We start from the raw sequence: 19,674 nt of genomic DNA, 5'->3' as shown, positions 1-19,674 counted from the left end.
AATAGCTCTGTTCTCTAATTTAATACTAGGATCTATTTTTATTCTATGTATATTTCCCCAGACCTCCACACAATAAGTCATATATGGCACTATAAGTGAAAAATACAACATAAGAAAAGTTGCAAACATTTTCTGTATAATCAATTATAGAGAATTCCAACAATTTGGCTAATTTGCTTTTAATATATTTTATATGTGACTTCCAACAGAGTTTATAAGCTATCATCATTCCCAAGAAGTTTGTTTCATATACTCTTTCGATACCAGATCCATTTAAATACAATTTAATTTCACTACAAGTAACTTAAGTTAATGATGTGATGGCAGCATGATGTCAATTCTTGCTACTAGTGTCTATACAAGCACATTTTATTAAATCAATCGTAAAAAAAATATATATTATATATATATATACTTTTATTTTTTTTTGTTAATGCATTGTTGTTAATGGTTTTATAGTGACACCTATTGGTAATGTTGGTTCACAACACGTGATTGCTGCATTTGTATCTTTTACTTTTACAAATAAAGTTAAAGAGAAAACCCACTTTATATATGCCTATATGGAACATATGATTATTTTGATGAAATAATACAACACGGGCAGCATGGTGACATAGTCTGGTAGGCGTCTGTGTTCTAAAATTGACTGGCAAACCGTCCAAGGTGCCCAAAACCTGCAACCCTAATGAGGACAAGTGGTATAGAAAATAAATACTTGTTATTTATTGTATTTCAACGACAAGGATGAACATCCACCATCTACAAACAAATGGTGGGAGCTGTATTTTTTTTTTTTTTTTTTTATGATACTTGGTGTAAATGTTTGATAACCACTGTATTCGATAATTGGTTAGTTCTTTTATGGTAAAAAAATCAAATACAAATAGTGAAATAAATGTATGCATATATTTAGCAAGGTTTATTTGGGGGAAATAATTGCTGTATTAATTACACTTAAATTGATTATGAAAATGTATGTTCAACTACGAATAACCTGTTTTAATCCACTCAAGAGTGTCCCTTGAGCACCAGTCTGCCCACTAAAAGCGTGTGTGCAATCGCTTTTGAGCTCCGTGGGCCACCGTAGCGCGAAGAATCCGAAGAAGCAGGTTGGTTGTGATCTGGGATGGGAGCAGCCGGCGATCTCTGATCTGGACTCGGCCGAGATCTTTCAGCTGCTCCGTGGAAGCGGTTCTGATTGTGTAGAAATGGACCGCCGGTAACACAGCCAACTCACATGATCCGGAACCATTTAAGCTCCTATTGATCGAGAGACTTTTATTTTTTTGCCCATTGGATTTTATTTATTTATTTTTTTAATTTCCAAATCTTTTTTTATTAGCGTTCAGGTGGTTTATTCTATTTAGACAGCCTTTATTTATTTTATTTTTTTATTATTATTTATTGTTATTATTATTATTATTTTATTTTATTTTTTGCCGGGCGAAAGGTTCGGCGCTGCCCTATCTTGGAGCCATGGGCTGCACGGTGAGTGCCGAGGACAAGGCGGCCGCGGAGAGGTCCAAAATGATCGACAAGAACCTCCGAGAAGACGGAGAGAAGGCGGCCAGGGAAGTGAAGCTGCTCCTTTTAGGTAAGCTTCGGTTTTGCCTGATCTGCTCCCACGTTTGTTTAAAAGGTACATTTTGGCAAGCAAAGACATACTTATTGGCCACACCATTAGGTACACCTGCTCAGTCTAATGACAACCGATACAAGAGCTGTGTCACTAAATATGTCTTGGCAAAGATAATGATGCTTCATTTTGATTGTCATTCTCATTTTGCCTCCCTCATGACACTGTCAATCATACTGAGGTATGTTTCTAATATTTTGCCCCATCACAGGGATGGGCAAATATTTATGCTCCAGGGCCACATTTGATTTTTTAAATGCGCAGACCCAGCTGGTCATTCGTAGATGGGGGGGGGGGGGGGACTGAGTTAATTCTCATTTAATTTTATAATTTACAATTATTTTAATTATAAGCAGCTAACCAATTATGCAATAAAATAAATGAAAATGTGGTAAATTCAATTCAATGGATTTTTTTCCCATTTTACCAACTTACAGGGTGATTGAAAAGTAACTCCCTATTTTAAAATACTTACAATTTATTCATATGTTGTAATCCATCCATCCATTTTCTGAGCCGCTTCTCCTTACTAGGGTCGCGGGCGTGCTGGAGCCTATCCCAGCTGTCATCGGGCACCCTGAACTGGTTGCCAGCCAATCGCAGGGTACATTGAAACAAACAACCATTCACACTCACAGTCACGCCTACGGGCAATTTAGAGTCTCCAATTAATGCATGTTTTTGGGATGTGGGAGGAAACCGGAGTGCCCGGAAAAAACCCACGCAGGCACGGGGAGAACATGCAAACTCCACACAGGCGGGGCCGGGGATTGAACCCGGGGCCTCAGAACTGTGAGGCTGACGCTCTAACCAGTCGTCCACCGTGCCGCCATATGTTGTAATATTTTTCTCAATTTTTTTTTTTTTTGTGTATGAGTGGCCAGCCAGAAGTCCTGATTTAACACCCTGTGACCTTTTTTTCTGTGGAGTTGGTTAAAGGAACAAGTCTACCAAACCAACGACTTTGGAAGAACTTGAAGGGAGAATACGAGAGTTCCTTGTGAAATCAGTTAATGCGTTTCCCAGGTGGCTTGAGAAACTGGTGGATTTTAAATAAAAAAATTAAATAAAACTCCTTGCACTCCTCTTTCTTCTCATGTTCATTTCTTGTAAGAATTATAGTTCAGAAATAAATTATTTATTATTTTTATTATTATTTAAAAATAGGGAGTTACTTTTCAATCACCCTGTAGTTTTATTATTACAATACATCAATTGATGAATTATTTGATGAGATAAATTGAAAAAGTAAACAAATAAGTACATTTTAACTCTGCATTTTTTTTGTTTTTTTATGTTTTATTTTTATTCAACCTTTTATTTAGTCAGGAAACCCTATTTGAAATTAAGAATGTCTGATAAGAGTGTCATGATTAAATAAAAATAAATCATTAAAATTAAGTAATGCAACAAATTACAGGACTCATGTTAATGTAAAATCTTCAATATTTTTATTTTATTATTTACATTAAACTGATTTTTACAATAGTTGAGTATGAATATATTAAGATAAATGAATAAATACATTTCAATTAACCAATTTTATTCATTTGTATTCTTTTGTTAATTCTATTTGTCACTATTTGATTGTAATAGAATAAATTGTGTAAAATAAATTTGTAGTTTTTCATTTTAGTAATATATTATTTGAAATAACTAAATTAACCTATTATTCAATGTGATAAATGAATAAAAAATGAAAATAAGTAACTGCATTTGAAGTCACCAATTTTTAGGAAAACAAAGTTCATTAAAAGTAATAAATGTAACAAATTTACACAGCTCATGTTAATGTAAATGTTCCATGAGCCTAATTAAAGCATAGAGTGAGCCATATTATGGCCCCTGGGCCATACTTTTCCCACCCCTCCTCTTTTGGGTCACTGACATATTACAACCGGTCTATATATGCAGTTTATTTGCACATCTCTGGAAACTACAGTCACGTCATTATCTCACTAATACCTCGATCAGAACCTTGAAATGTACTTTTGAACTCATTACCCTTGACCCAACTTTATGACACACCTGCCTGTTTATTTTTGGCTCTGGAAAAGGTAAAAACTTTGAGCACAATAATTAGCCCTGTGCTCTAGAGATGACTGCAGATTGCAATCACCTCGCTCCTCGTCGATCTTATCTTGTACAGCTCTTCATGTGTAAACGTGTGTGTTGTCGTGCAGAATGATGCTTGGTGTGCGTGTGTGGTGCAGGACGTGTGTCATCTTGCTGTGACAAGCTGTTAACGCAAGCCAGGACGGAGAGCTGCAGGATGGCTAGTCAGCTGACAAGTCAATAAGCGAGTGTAGCTAGTGCATGTGTGTGTGTGTGTGTGTATGCGTGTTTGTGTGTCCTCTACCAGGCCCACGCCAGCATGCCTTCGCTGCAACCTGTGTGCGGAATCCTGAATAAGCACCGTGAAAAAATTGTGCTTGGTGGGCAATTTCAGCACTGAACTGAATACTGCAGAAGCGGACTGTAAACGTTGTGTGTAAAACTGATAAAATGCTGCCAGACGTTGTTTGCCAGCATGTAGAGACTGTTGCCCCTTTTGCTGCTGTAAAAAAAACCAGCTCTGACGTTAAATGGTGGGGAACGGAAGCAGTATGAGAGCTATCACAGAAGCTAGATGTAAAAGGGAAATGGAATACAGCAATACACCCGGACGACCGGGGTATTGCTGTAAAACAAAATTATTATTTTGTTTCTAAATACATACGTTCGAAGATAATCGCTCAAAACATATGCAAAGACTGAGAAATGTAGTAATGAATTGTGGCGATATAGCATGAAACTGTTTTTCACCATTTCAGTTTTCCAGATTTTTGGCGTGGCTGAAACGGCATCAAGCATGAGTGCCCCCTCCCCAGACTATATAAAAACTTGAATGCCTTCGTTCTTATCAGTGGTTATCCAATGAAATTGCGAGTTACATTTCTACCACTATTGAGTGACGTTAGCTCGATAGCTCCAGTATGCTTTCACCCCAAAATGTATCTTCCCTAGATGCCACAATTTACAGAACAGCTCTGTGACGTTATTGAAGTTCCCAGGCGACGAGGTAACGCCGCAGACAAGACCGCCGCCCCCCGCCTGCCAGCCGGAGGGAGCCCTGGTAGCCTGTTAGCTTCTCAAAATTTTGAAACCTCGTTTTTTATATCTTTTTCTTATTAGTTTTTAAAAAGTTTTCCATAAACACGTGATCGAACAGTAGAGCCGGCACATATGCGCCTCACATTGCTGTGTGCAAAGTGGTCATTCACACAGCCGTTGCAACTTCACACATTCAGATTCTGTGGGGTACACTCGCAGTGATTTTTTTAACATATTATCTAATTTTTAAAATGTGAGAGACAGCCCACATGACAAGGAAAATACTGGCAAGTGTGTTCTTACTGCTCCGACACAGCAAACCACACACAACCATATCCACAAACTATCATAAGTCTCCCCACCAACTCAGATGTCTGTTGTAATACCAAAGCTGACCTGTGAGAGGCAGCATGGTGCTACAAGGCACCCAGGCTTCTGGAAATACAATGAAGAAGAAAGCAGTTGCAAAAGAAGAAATACCACCATCCCCCACCACGATCTTATACAAACCAAGCCTCTCAAGTGTAAATACAAACTAAATGACAGTAGCCAACTGTCTGGCCTTGGCAGAGGTCAGTGCTCTACATGTTCGATGTCTTTATGAAAATTGAAGATCAAAATGATCTGTTCTTTCTCACTTACATTTACCTTTTCAACTTGTTGTGGACAATAAAACCATGTAAAAAGTGGATTTAGCATTTAACCACTTACTACACATACTGTCGTTAGCAGAGTGGTGTAAACGACATGCTAAGATCAAGTCTTATCACTGCACTGGTACATGTGCAAATGTTTGACCACTTACAGCAGGGGTCAAACTCATTTTTGCCACGGGCCACATCGTAGTTATGGCTTCCCTCTGGGGGCCGTTATGACTGTGAACCCATATAAAGGAATTATCACCACATATAATTACACGACAAATTGATGAATAACTACTTTTAAAATCAGAATGTTATAAAACATTTTTCAACGAGTACATTTATTTTCAAAGGGGGATTGGTAACAAAAAAATGCTTGCGATATCTCAACTTTATGACAATAAAACACAATTAGTAATTTTGATTTGCTTTCGCGGGCCACATAAAATGATGTGGCGGGCCAGATCTGGAACCTCGGGCCACCAGTTTGACACCAGTGACTTACATTATAATAAGAATTCAGAGTTTCATGATTCCGCTCCATTTTCATGACTAAGTGATTGGGGTGAGGACACCAAAGGCACTTTATAGTGATATTGACCCTTACATTTGTGATCACCAGGGGCTCAGCATTGTAACTTTAGATATTTTCCCATGAACTATTTATTGCCGTGAGTTACAGGAAGCTCACTCTGCTGTCTATCTATTTTGCAGTTGATTTAAGGACACCCTATGCAAGCCATAATATTCCTGTTTGTCAGTGCGGGGGTGTGGGAGGATGCACATTAGCTCTGACAAAGACACGATGAGTCAGTCCATAGTGGCGACTGAATAATGAGTGCGGGCAGCATCTGATTTATTTTCTTGTTTCCCCCCCTGAAAGTTCTGTCATCACAATGATGTAGTTTCAGGCTCATTTTGAACCAGAGACGGCAACTGAATATGAAGGATGAGTCAATTTTGATGTACATTAAGTGAAGCTAACTAGATTTGCACAGCAGTTTCAGCACAGTGCCAGAAAGGATGTTTTTCTTTCTTCTGTTGTTGTTGTTCTTGTTGATAAGGAGCTCTGTAGGTTTTCTTCACTGGACAGTGGAACATTGCACATCAGTTTGCACTGTTCCCAGCAAATTTTTACTCCCAATTAACGAATCAAAACATGAATTGTTTGGTTTTTGTTTGACTTTTTTTGCAACGCATTTCAAAAGATTAATTGTCGCTTTGCAATATTCAGCCATATCACATATGACATGAGGCTGCGTCTTAGAAAACGTCTAAGGTTTAGCTCTCATGTTTTTTTGGGCTTTTTCTGTGGTTTTTGACATGTATTGCTAATGTGCAAATATGGAGCAGTGTCAACACGTGACAAATGATAATCGGATGTGCATTCAAAGTGGTATGACTCCAGCTTTACTGCTGACACTCTTACAACCCCAATTCCAATGAAGTTGTGTTAAACATAAATAAAAACAGAATAAAATGATTTAAAAATCATGTTCAACCTATATTTAATTGAATACACTACAAAGACGAGATATTTAATGTTCAAACTGATAAACTTTATTGTTTTTAGCAAATAATCATTAACCTAGAATTTTATGGCTGCAAAACAGCTGGGACAGGATCAGCTTTACCACTGTGTTACATCACCTTTTCTTTTAACAACATTCAATAAAGGTTTGGGAACGGAAGGACACTAACTGTTGAAGCTTTGTAGGTGGAATTCTTTCCCATTCTTGCTTGATGTACAGCTTCAGCTGTTCAACAGTCCGGAGTCTCCGTTGTCGTATTTTACGCTTCATAATGCGCCACACATTTTCAATGAGAGACAGGTCTGGACTGCAGGCAGGCCAGTATAGTACCGGCACTCTTTTACTACGAAGCCACTCTGTTGTAACATGTGCAGAATGTGGTTTGGCATTGTCTTGCTGAAATAAGCAGGGGTGTCCATGAAAAAGACGTCGCTTGGATGGCAGCATATGTTTCTCCAAAACCTGTATGTACCTTTCAGCATGAATGGTGCCTTCACAGATGTGTAAGTTACCCATGCCATTGGCACTAACACAGCCCCATACCATCACAGATGCTGGCTTTTGAACTTTGCGTCCATAACAGTCCGGATGGTTCTTTTCCTCTTTGGCCCGGACGACACAACATCCACAATTTCCAAAAACAATTTGAATGTGGACTCGTCGGACCACAGAACACTTTTCCACTTTTCATCAGTCAATCTTAGATGAGCTCTGGCCCAGAGAAGCCGGCGGCGTTTCTGGGTGTTGTTGATAAATGGCTTTTGCTTTGCATAGTAGAGTTTCAAGTTGCACTTACGGATGTAGCGCCAAACTGTATTTACTGACATTGGTTTTCTGAAGTGTTCCTGAACCCATGTGGTGATATCCTTTACGCATTGATGTCGGTTTTTGATGCAGTGCCGCCTGAGGGATCGAAGGTCACGGGCATTTAATGTTGGTTTTCTGCCTTGCCGCTGACATACAGTGATTTCTCCAGATTCTCTGAACCTTTTGATATTATGGACCGTAGATGATGAAATCCCTAAATTCCTTGCAATTGTACGTTGAGGAACATTGTCCTTAAACTGTTCGACTATTTTCTCACGCACTTGTTTACAACGAGGTGAACCGCACCCCATCTTTGCTTGTGAATGACAATTCAGGGACGCTCCTTTTATACCCAATCATTGCACGCACCTGTTCCCAATTAGCCTGTTCACCTGTGGGATGTTCCAAACAGGTGTTTGATGAGCATTCCTCAACTTTCTCAATCTTTTTTGCCACCTCTCCCAGCTTTTTTGGAACGTGTTGCAGCCATAAAATTCTAAATTAATGATTATTTCCTCAAAACAATAAATTTGATCATTTTGAACATCAAATATATTGTCTTTGTGGTGTAGTCAATTAAATATAGGTTGAACATGATTTGCAAATCATAGTATTCTGTTTTTATTTATGTTTAACACAACATCCCAAGCGGCACGGTGGCCGACTGGTTAGAGCGTCAGCCTCACAGTTCTGAGGACCCGGGTTCCATCCCCGGCCCCAACTGTGTGGAGTTTGCATGTTCTCCCCGTGCCTGCGTGGGTTTTCTCCGGGCCCTCCGGTTTCCTCCCACATCCCAAAAACATGCATTAATTGGAGACTCTAAATTGCCCGTAGGCGTGACTGTGAGTGCGAATGGTTGTCTGTTTGTATGTGCCCTGCGATTGGCTGGCAACCAGTTCAGGGTGTACCCCGCCTCCTGCCCGATGACAGCTGGGATAGGCTCCAGCGCGCCCGCGACCCTAGTGAGGATAAGCGGCTCAGAAAATGGATGGATGGATGGACAACGTCCAAACTTCATTGGAATTGGGTTTGTAGATGCGATCAATGTTCTGTTTTATTTTAGACTTGTATGACAATTAAGCTAGTTGGTGAAATGGCTGAAGTGAACCAACTTCGCATTACACTTTGTCTTGATAGCGGTTTTCTGTGTGATGCGTAATGCTTAAATGGAACTCGAAAACTTTCCTAATTTTTTAATAATTTGAATTGTATTGAGACCAGCAGTATGTTCCTTGAGCAAGGACTGCAGTCTCAATTTCTCATATTTTCAACCTAAAAAAAAAAAATATCCTGGTGTATTATTATCATTAGTCTTATTATTTTCAACAACCAAACATCCACTGCAGTTTATGTGTAAAGCCCACCCTGGGCACATGATAATAATAATAGGTATTTACCGAAATGACTCACTTCTCAGGGTGAGACCGTCCATCCAGAAATGATAATAACCACCCACAAAGTGACAAGCAAGACAGTTAGTCATGTCTCTCATCAATACCACTAATTCTTCATAGAAAAATGCTTTGTAGTTATATACCAGGCGAGTTTAAGAGATTAGGTTTTACACATGCATGTTGAATTTTGTTTACGGCATTGCAGTTGTCTGCGCTGGAGTACACACTCAGGCAGGCTCGATTTGATGCACTGTGCCTAAAATGTGAGCTGTGTCAACAGATTTACCACAGCGATGTTTCACATTTACACTTTTTTTTTTTTTTTTTTTTTTTTTTTTTGTTAAATAAAATCAGGAAAACTCTTTCTTCCAGCCTGCATTAATAAAATGCAGGCAAATCTCCTGCAGTATCGATACGCACAGCTAAGCAATCGCATCCTTTCATCAAGCATTTGGCTTATTTAATGTTTTATGTTCTTCATTATCTAGCGTCACGGTTGATAGTTGTGTTGTTGAGGCAACAGAACAGATACTGGAGCACATCAGATAAAGGTTTTCGGCACTGAAGACAAATATCTTCTATCTCTGATAGAAGAGGGAAAAAAAGAACTTCGTACTGAGATTGTTCCATGTGGTTCTTCTCATTCTACTTGATGTATTTCTATTGAAAAAAGCCGATACTAACATGTACTATTCCATCGAGCCGATTGTACTGTAAATGTGACGTAAACCACCGTTGCCTCACTCATTGGTCGAGCTGATTCATCATTGCTGCCTCACTGTAACATTTGATGACACACGGCTAGAAATTACGAAAGTCAACACATTTGTTAATTCAGTGCCGTGAAAAAGTATTTGCTCCCTTCTCAAATTCTTATTCTTCCCCACTTTAATATTAATGATCATCAAACACATATGAATATCACACAAAGATAACCCAAGTAAACATAAAATGCAGTTTTTTAATAGTGATTTTATTAATTAAGAAATAAAATATTCAAAGGTACCTGGCCATGTGTGAAAAAGCAATTGCCCCCTTTGTTAAATCATGACTTAACTCTGGCTAATCAATTTTTTTGGAAAGCTGAGTTTATTTTCACTGACCACACCCAAGCCTGATTACCTGCGGACCTTTTCAATCAAGAAATCACTTAAATAGAACCTGTCCGACAAAATTAAGTCGGCCAAATTGATCTAAAAAATCTGCAACAAAATGCCATGAATCCAGCGAACCACTGTGCGAGCCATTATCCACTAATGAGCACAGCAATGAGTCATCTAGGAGGTCACAAAGGAATCCAGGACAACATCTAAAGAACTGCAGCCCTCCCTTGCCTCAGTTAAGGTCAGTGTTCATGGCACAACAGTAAGGAAGCGACTGAGCAAAAATGACATTGATGGCGGAGTTCCAAGGCGAAAACCATTGCTGACCAAACAGAACATAAAAGCTCGGCTTACTCCCACCCCACCCCCACACCTCCCCAAAAAACCTGCCATTTGTGTTACGTGGATAGTTTCAAAAGTTTTATGAGATCTGACTATCTGTGAGAGCATCAAGGTGTCTGAGGGTGAAAGAGTGGTGGAGTCGGGGGGTGGAGCGACTTGAAGGAGGAAGAAGAACTTCCCGTGGCTCTGCGGGATGAAGGCTTCAGCGAAACACTAGTTGCTGGCGACATTAACCGTTCATTTTCACAGTTAAGAGGTTATTGATGGACTGTCGCTTATCTGTGTTTTACCATCCAAGCAAACGCTGCAGTATATTGTCTCGTTTACTGCTAAAGGAGGGCATTTGGTGCATTTGCAGATGGGTGACGTGAGGATTTAGGCTGTTCGTCACCTTGCGCTAGCGGATCCCTTTTCAGATGGACACTCATAGCACTTGTGCCTTTGTCTTAGACTTGATATTTTCCAAGTGACAATGCTAACTGCCTAATTTTTAGTAAAATGCTTCCACACATTTGAGCTACCGTTCCCTATTTGCTATGCAGACCAACCTCACCTCCTGTTGATTTCAGCTACGCATCCATGTTGTGAATGCCAAAACACGTGATTGGCAATTAATCTAGTTGAAGCTATAATCATAACACAGTGGTAAAGACGACGAGTTGACTAATAGATTCAACCCTTTGCTGTATTTTCTTCTTCCCGTTGCATGTGAAGTCGACACTTCATCCCAACAGCACACAAAAGACTCATGTTGGACTTGTGCCTCTGTTGCTGGCTTCTTCCTGACTATGACCCGATTCAAAATCGAGCTGGCTACATTTTGAAACTGCAAGACCACAGATCATTTGCAATGTCTTCAAGCATGTGGAGCATATCAACAAATGCAAATACCTACGTATAGTCCTTAAGGCTTTGAGTAGCAGGGAATTAATGATCTGAGCCATAAGCGGACATTTCATTAAGTGCTTTGATTTTTTTAGGTCAATGCCTGTATTTCCAACTCCCAAGTTGTCTCAATTGCAGCATAAGACCAGGGGAATGTCTAATTTGAAACAAACAGGAAAAACATGTCAATTGAAGACGACATTGTGGTTTCTGCAGAGACGTGTGGATCGTCGCCATTCATCGCAGCTTCCGAGTGAATGAAGTCCCGAGGCCTTCATGTGAAAGCGCTGTTACTTCCAAACGCTCCCTCCACAGGGTTCTGCCTAATTGGATTCTTCCCAATCTTTCATATTCCAGTCACACTTCCATTATCAGCGGCATTCATAATTCAGGATGTCGTCTAATATCCCCTTACTTTCCCGCTCCTTCTTTCGCTTCACACTTCTCTTGTCTTAGATGAAGAGCGCATAAGTGGCAAATTCTTTTTATCACAAGTATTCGTCAAGATGCTCCCACTATTGACTCCAATCTATCTGCATAATTGCACTTGACTCCAAAGTCAGCTGATGGAGGAGGCGCTTGATGGCGTTTGTTACTCGTCGACCAAAAAAAAAAAAAAAAAAAACTTTTCAACTTGGAGGATTGTGATGAATGGCGAAAACGACCGTGCCAGATAATTACAAATCCGTGTCATTGGGGAGACAAAAATAGGCAACAAGCTATCAGTGTTATCTGCTGTTGTAAAGGAGAAAATTTCAGCAGATTTGACCCTGAACTAGAGCAGGAATAAACTATAGAAAATAAATGGATAGACAAAAGCATTGATTTAAAAAAAAAGAAAAGATAAATATATGAAAATAACATGGATCTGTTTTGAAGTTTGTCTGTAAACCTTTATTATCAATACAGGCAATATTTTTTTAATACAAGTTTAGCATTCTGAATGATCGTACATCACAATAAATGATTATATTGTAGAAAAGTTAATTTAGTTCATCTCAAAAAGTGAAACTCTTACACTACACATATTATTGAAAAACTATTTTCAGAAGGCCAAGTCCCACCTAATTTCGGAATTAAAAATTATCTTTATAGTTTTTATGTTATGTTTTATATATATATTTAATCCATATTGAATTTGTTAGAAAATTGCAGTTGTTTGTTTACACGTGCACACTTTGATCGCAAGATTACAACTACAGAATCTCGGCGCCCTCATGGTCAGTGGAGACCGTAATCATATTCCTCTTTCTATTCTCATCTGCTTACAATTTCCCACAAAATGTACACTGTGCCATTAGAGGGAATAAAAACACCTGACCTCCTGTACGCTAATGTGAAGAGAGAATATGTTTTTTCTCTCCTCTGAGATACACCTTGAGACCGCCAACCAAACAGGCCCAGTGGCGTTTCTGGGGGGACCAGTGCCTCCCAAACACTGGGCTTGGCCCCCCCTATTGCCCCTCATCAGAAATCCCCCTACTCCCGTTGACAAAATTGATTGCATGTGACCAGACTAGTCAGTCAAGATTTTCGATCTGCAGGAGTGTTTTAATGTCACGGACTTGTTTATGCTTTTAGTTGTTTTTTTTTTATTACAAAAGGAACATTTGATTAATTAATTACATTATTATTATTATTATTATTATTATTGTTATTATTATTATTATTGTGTTTAACTTTTGGTTATTATGTTTGATTTTGTTTAATGTATGTATAGCACTTTGTTTCACCTGTTTTTTTTTAAAAGGGCTCTCTAAATATGAATTGAATTGAGAATATTCAAATGTCTTAAGATGGTGACGTTGTGTTTCCGTTAGCTGTAATAATAATTTTTATTATTATTTTTTTTAATACGGAAGGGGGGGGCAAGGGGGGGGGGGGAATTGAACTACTGAAATAGATATCAGTTTTTATATTCTAGTGAGCTGTACCTCTCTATGTACTGTACATATATAAGCTAACCACTGTAATATATTTTTTTGTAAAACAATGAAACCCTTTTTTTTTTTTTTTTTTTTAGCATCTTTAGTCTTCTCTTTACTTTTGCAGTGAATGATGAGGGTTGATGGGTGTAAAGCTTTATGCCTCATTAAAAAAAAAATACCTTTCAAGTGTAAAAATATGTTGACCACTGTAAGATGCTAAATATAAACCCTTTTAAAAAGGGGTTTAGCAGTTAGCCTGGTTCGTAGTGTTGTTCTTCTCACCACTCCCCTTGTTATGCCTTCAGGATATGTGTAGCAAAAATTCAAAGAAAAGCCAAAATGTGTGACTTAACCCTTAACTGACCTCTGCTAAGGTTTAGCAAGAGGTGTATGCCACGTTGTCTTTTGTAAAATTTCCACCTGCGCGACCATTTGGTTGTTGAAATGTTAAACTACGAGGTACTTTAAATCGATGAAAACGTTGTGAAAAGTAACCCCAATTCTGCTTGTGTGTATGGGATCAAAGTGTGGTCATAAAAATACAGTGATTTATTTCCTGTGCTTGCATCTTTATGTACAGTATATATATTTGTGTGTGTGCGTGCGTGCATGCGCGCATTTGCTTTGAGAAGAGCTCGTACGGCAATATGCTCAAGAGTCTACATTTTTGAAGTTGGAATAGCAACCTAACTGCAACCCATCAATCTCTTTTTCCCTTTATGTGGTTGCCATGGGAATATTGGCTTCATTCATTGGGTTTTGCTCTGCTCATTTTTGAAATAATAATTATGAAAAAACAGCAGGCCAACAAAATACTAGCTGATCACGCCGATTGTGATCATGTTTTTTCTTTCCAATCCTGTATAAAATAAGTTGTTGATCAGGACGTTTCCCAGAGCTGCTCTATATAATCATCACTACAGAAAACACTAAATCCATGAAATATATGACAGCTAATTGGATTAGCTCAAAACTCCTCATTGCATTTGTTGAAGTGGAGTTATAGGGCATTCTTCTGTTCTTTTACATTCACTGGCTAATAAAATCCAATATAAGAGCTGTATGAAAGGTTATGCCTTGTGTAAAGATAATAATGCTTAATTTTGACTGACACTGTAAACAGTATTTTTACACCTGTGGTTGGCATCTGGGTATTATTTAGGGCTGCAACTAATGCATATTTTAATAATAGATTAATCTGTTCATTATTTTATCGATTAATTGATGAATTTTATTTTAAACATTTTTCATTTCCATTTCTGTATTCAAAAACAAGATATTACTTCAAATTGACAGGATATAAATTGAGTAAATTGATTTTGAATAGGTTACTGGTTTAGTCCGTAACATCCGTCGGAAAATCAGCAAAAATGTTAATCATTGTTTGCAAATGTTTTATTTTCTTTGAACACAAAGATAATCAGTCTGCTTTCATGGAGGACTATAAAAATCTGAGAATATTTAATGTTGAAATGATGAATTTCTGAGGATTTGGACAATTTAGTCTCGAAACGATTAATAAATTATCCAAATAGTTGTTGATTAATTTGATAATTAATTGTTGCACCTCTAGTATTATTATTCTCATAAATGCAGTTTTTGTTGTTGTTGCTCCAGCTCTATTGGATGTGAGTAGATGTGATGGTGTACCTAATGAAGTGTCCAGTTTGTGTATTCTTGTTTCTTTATAGTGTTGGCTCACCTTGAGTTTTATTTGCAAACGACCATTGTGTCTCAGTACTGTGTGGTCTCACTACTTTCACCTTTGTCTTGCCAGTGTTAAATAAACCCGTCTGGAAGTCAACAGAGTTGCAGCGTGAAGAGATAAATAGAGGCATTTACAAAGGTGACAGTCAATCCGCAACCGCACTGGATGAGAGGATTCCAGTGTCTGCAGCTTTCTCCCAAATTTTACAGCTGAGAAAAAAACCCATCATATACCTCGGTGTTTCCTCCACTGATTCCACCGTGTGAAGGGAAAGCTGTTAGCGAATGAGGTCACACCTTCATATAGCAACAATTAAACATGCTCTACAAGTGGAAGTGGCGCAAGATCCCCAATTTGTCTCCCTGAAGATGAGGCATCAGGTCAGCAGTAATGAAACATCTATTCTTCGCGCCTGGACACGCAGCGAGCATGCCGTGGCCTACAAAAATATATTTGGTTTGATCCGTCGGAAATGAATCGTATCCAATTTTTTGATCCTGACCTCAGAGACACACTTCACTCTTTAATGCATTCGACCAGCTGTAAGATTAAAGCGGCGTCGCCGTCAGATGGGATGCTGTGCTACGTCTGTCACATTGTAATGGCCTCCCTTTTTTTTCGTGCGCGCCACAGACCTTTTAGGGACAGTTTTCCTCAGTAAGAGAAAGAAACCTGTTCATTCTGAATGATATCCAACACTAGGGAGTTGCAGGTGAAAAATATACCGAACAAAAATATGAATTCAACACTTTTGTTTTGCTCCCATTTTTCATGCGCTGAACTGAAAGATTTCAAATGTTTTGTAAATTTAATCTAAATTTGTTTTATTGAACACTTTTGCTTTACAGAGACAATCCCTTTTCCTTCCAGTTGTGGCACATCAAGATGCTGATTAGACAGCATGATTATTGCACAGGTGTGCCTTAGGCTGCTTTTTTACTGTACATTTTACTGCATGGGGGGTGGTGTTGGCAGTTGTAGACGGTGTTTGGGAGGGGGTGGTGTCAGAAAAAAAACGTGAACACTATTTGCCTCACACAATGCAACGCATTTATCGCGCAGGCATACAGGCTGAAATACGTGCCACCAATAATCTACATTTGAATTTATATTGTTTCATTTTTAATCATTACATTTAATGATTGAATCAGAATAATATAATTTGAAATATAATTTATTAGTTTGGACTTGAAGTTCAATAAAGTTGAAACCGAATGTAAGAGTATGAATTTTAATTCAGTTTTCTCTGACACTATTTTTGTTCCTCACTGAAATTTCAACTCTACATATGTTCACAATCAGTTCTCGTCATTCAAATTCAGTTCTCTTATCTTCAACACAGGAAAGAACAAATGGGTGTCTTGGGGGGCGGTGCTCATGTATAAATATTTGTGTACATGTACTGTATAGGTTTTTGGGTGGTATATACTGTTGTAGTACTGTATGTATGTATTTTGAATTGCAATTCTTGAATTACTGGATAATATATCTAAGGTAACGGTGAAGGGGTAGGATCTAAACACGTTTTTCCTTCTCCCTTTTGGACTGATAATACAGAATATTGATACGATAGATTTTTCATTAGTTGTTTTGTTTTTTTCTGAAATAAAAAGGTCAATCAATCAAAACTGTCCATATGCTGTTGCATACTTGCTGACAGCACTCCAGGTCTAAATAATCAATATTTTGTCACATATTCCTAAAAATATCTGCACGGCCCGCCCACAACTTTACACTTGACATATTATGCTAAATTCACTTAAAATTCTTGTAGACAAATAGTTGAGTCTCTGGAGTGCCTGAGCACCCAAGTGTGAAATTAAACAACACAATAATATTTCGGAGCTGCTATATGTCTCTCACGTGTCTGTAAGCAAGTACTTCAGATTTAGGGGGGCAGGGTGAGCAGTGGTTCATTTGCATGAAACAGGACAGTGTGAGATTTATTGCTGATTCTGGCAAAATTGAGTACACTACTTGGCTGCAACAAGCAGAGGCGCTGTGAGTTTAGTACTCACTAGATTGCTGTGCAAAGAACAACATGACATCAGACATTGCTTGGAATAGTTGAGATGCTGTACTTCCAAGCACTTCTTTTCCTTAGTACTGGTTCTGTTCCTTAGCCTTTCTGAAGAGCTTTTGCATGTTAAGTGTTGTCATCGATTAACAATACACATTCACTTGATTAGCGTGATTCATTGGGACCCCCGCAAGCCAAAGTGCGTATCAATTTCCCTCAGAGATGAGTAGTGCACGCTTGGCAACTTCTGACACGTCGCATGACGCACAACACAATCGAGCCGTTAAACTCTGATGTGAGTCATTTGAGGTGCATATCACGGACGTCTGATCGTAGCAAGGAAGAACGTGAGGGTTTGAATCGATTTGACTGTGGCATGTGTCACATGATGCTCTTACATCTGCTTGACCTGCTCGGGTTGCTGTTGTAATTACGTGCAACAGTCATGGTAATGCAGCACCATACTCGCATTGGCACACCTGGCACGGGCTGATTTCAAGAGGATGATAGGTGGGCAGTAATTCTTAATCCTTGGGGTATTTTTGTGTGTGTGTGTGTGTGTGTGTGTGTGTGTGTGTGTGTACAGCTTGGACTCAGTACGTACAGTATACTGTACAGACCAGTGTTTCTCAACCGGTGGGTTGGGACCCAAAAGAGGGTCGCAGACCCATTTTGCTTGGGTCGCAGACAGCTAGTGAAGATTTACATATATATTCAGATTTTTTCGGTACAGTTCAGAGGCATACAAAGTTCCCACATGGAACATACTGTATGAGGTAAGGGACAGGAAATGTTACTCACTTGTGCTCCAGTCACGAGTTTAGTCCACAAACAAATACAGTGCAACTCAGCCTCTGGCTAGCGGGTGTCAAGGCTAGCAAAATGCTTTAGGTGTATCTCAAATTCATTTGGAACAGTGTTTAAAAATATAATATTCTGTATATATCAGCATCTTCGGTGGCTCAGTGATGACATCTTGTGTTTAACAAAAAGTTCCTCTCGTTGCTTTGATCCAGTCTTCTTCGCCATTCAACTGAACCACGGGTAAGTGCTTTTACCTGTTTTGCTGAATGTGAAAATAGGTTGTGCGTGTACTGGATTCAGCAATTATCTTCTAACATCTATAATTGATTCTGAAATAAATTTTTGAATTCACTTTGCAGGGGTTTTAATTCATAACTTTGGGGGTGCCACACAATCGGATCGGTCTGAGTGCTTTTCTCTCTGCATTCATACATTGAAAAAACTTCTATATTTGGTTGTATTTCAAATGTGCAATGCAGACAGATCCTCCAGTCCCCCAATTGAAATGTCAGCCGTGGCGAGATCAACCGCCTCTAAGATACCACTTGGCACCACTTTGCCGTATGTGTCACTTTGATCCAGTAACACCGCCGACAGGCAAGGATTCGACCAAGAGCGTAGTTTTGTGTCACGGCATGTGTGGCGTTCACTGAGTAGGAGGAGGAGGAGGAGAAGTTGCCACTGGTGACTCATTTTGTTGGTTGGGGAGATGAAGCAGTCAAGAGCAGTGCCGGTGACACCCACCCAGTAGCCGCAGGCATGCATTAGAAACCAGATTAACCCTGCGGAAAGATGTGCCATAGTCCAATTGTATTCACAGTCAAGTGACCGTGACTTTATTGCACTGTACAGTAACGAAGCACTACTACCTACAGTGTATGCTACAGCCCGTATAGCGTAGTGCAAAGCCGCAGGGATCTGTGTTTGATGAGAAGGCTCACATTTGGTATGCATGTGGTGTTACAACTGCTCAGGTTGTTCTTGTAATTATGTGCACCACAGCCTTTAGAAAATAGTCACATGCATCGGTCAATTAGCAGCTCCGTGCCTTGACTGCATAATGGCGCATATGGCCCAAGGAGGAGCCAATTAAATAGATCTAACATTTGGGTTTAATATTCTTTACATTGTCCATGCTGGCTGCACTTGCACTCTTTTAAGGTCCAGGTGTTGAAAAATGCATGTTATCGGTCTTAGCAGATGGTTCTATTGTTCTTGAGATAAGCAATCGATATACCTGTGTCAATCAAATTTGAAAGGCTTTCATTGTTCACGGTTTGTTGAATCAAATAATGCTCAGAAACACAAATACAAAAAAAAACCCCACTTTTCTTGTACGTGCCATATGTAGGCAACATTTTTTAGAGTAACAACTTGTCATGACTATCATTTGAACATCAAACTGCATGTATTTCAAACACTCTTGCCACATAAACTTAAATGTAGCCTGTAACACAAAGCAGTTCCGTTTTGTGGTGTGTAGGGAGAAAAAGGAGTCGATGAGAGATGAAGAAGAAATAAGGGACAAAGAAGAACATTGAGTCTGGTGAATGTACACGTAGGATGCCACCTCTGTGTGTTTACTACAAAATAAAGTGAGTAAAAAGAAGTACTAGTACTAGAAGTAAGCCCCAGCTCACCTAATGAGGACAAATGCAACAGAAAATGGACATTAGCGTTATACCTCAAATGTTTCATGGGTAACGATTCAAGCGTCTGAAAGGCATGTCAATATTTCATGGATTCTCCAGGTGGCGCCTAAAATAAAAGAGGAAATA

At 39.0% G+C, this 19,674-nt stretch overlaps 1 protein-coding gene across 1 annotated transcript in view; it reads left to right on the top strand.

Annotated features, from left to right (window-relative positions):
* Positions 1-1,341: 1,341 nt before the first annotated feature.
* LOC133408525 (guanine nucleotide-binding protein G(i) subunit alpha-2) overlaps positions 1,342-19,674 on the top strand; it is a 43,284-nt gene continuing 24,951 nt past the window's right edge. Inside the window, exon 1 of the mRNA XM_061687527.1 lies at positions 1,342-1,597. Coding sequence (XP_061543511.1) covers positions 1,480-1,597 — 118 coding nt within the window. The 5' untranslated portion in view covers positions 1,342-1,479. The remainder of the gene's footprint in view (positions 1,598-19,674) is intronic.

This window comes from Phycodurus eques, chromosome 10 (assembly GCF_024500275.1).
Source record: "Phycodurus eques isolate BA_2022a chromosome 10, UOR_Pequ_1.1, whole genome shotgun sequence".
Lineage (NCBI taxonomy): Eukaryota > Metazoa > Chordata > Actinopteri > Syngnathiformes > Syngnathidae > Phycodurus > Phycodurus eques.
Note: the sequence above shows the minus strand (reverse complement) of the source record. Positions and strands in the feature narration are given on the sequence as shown.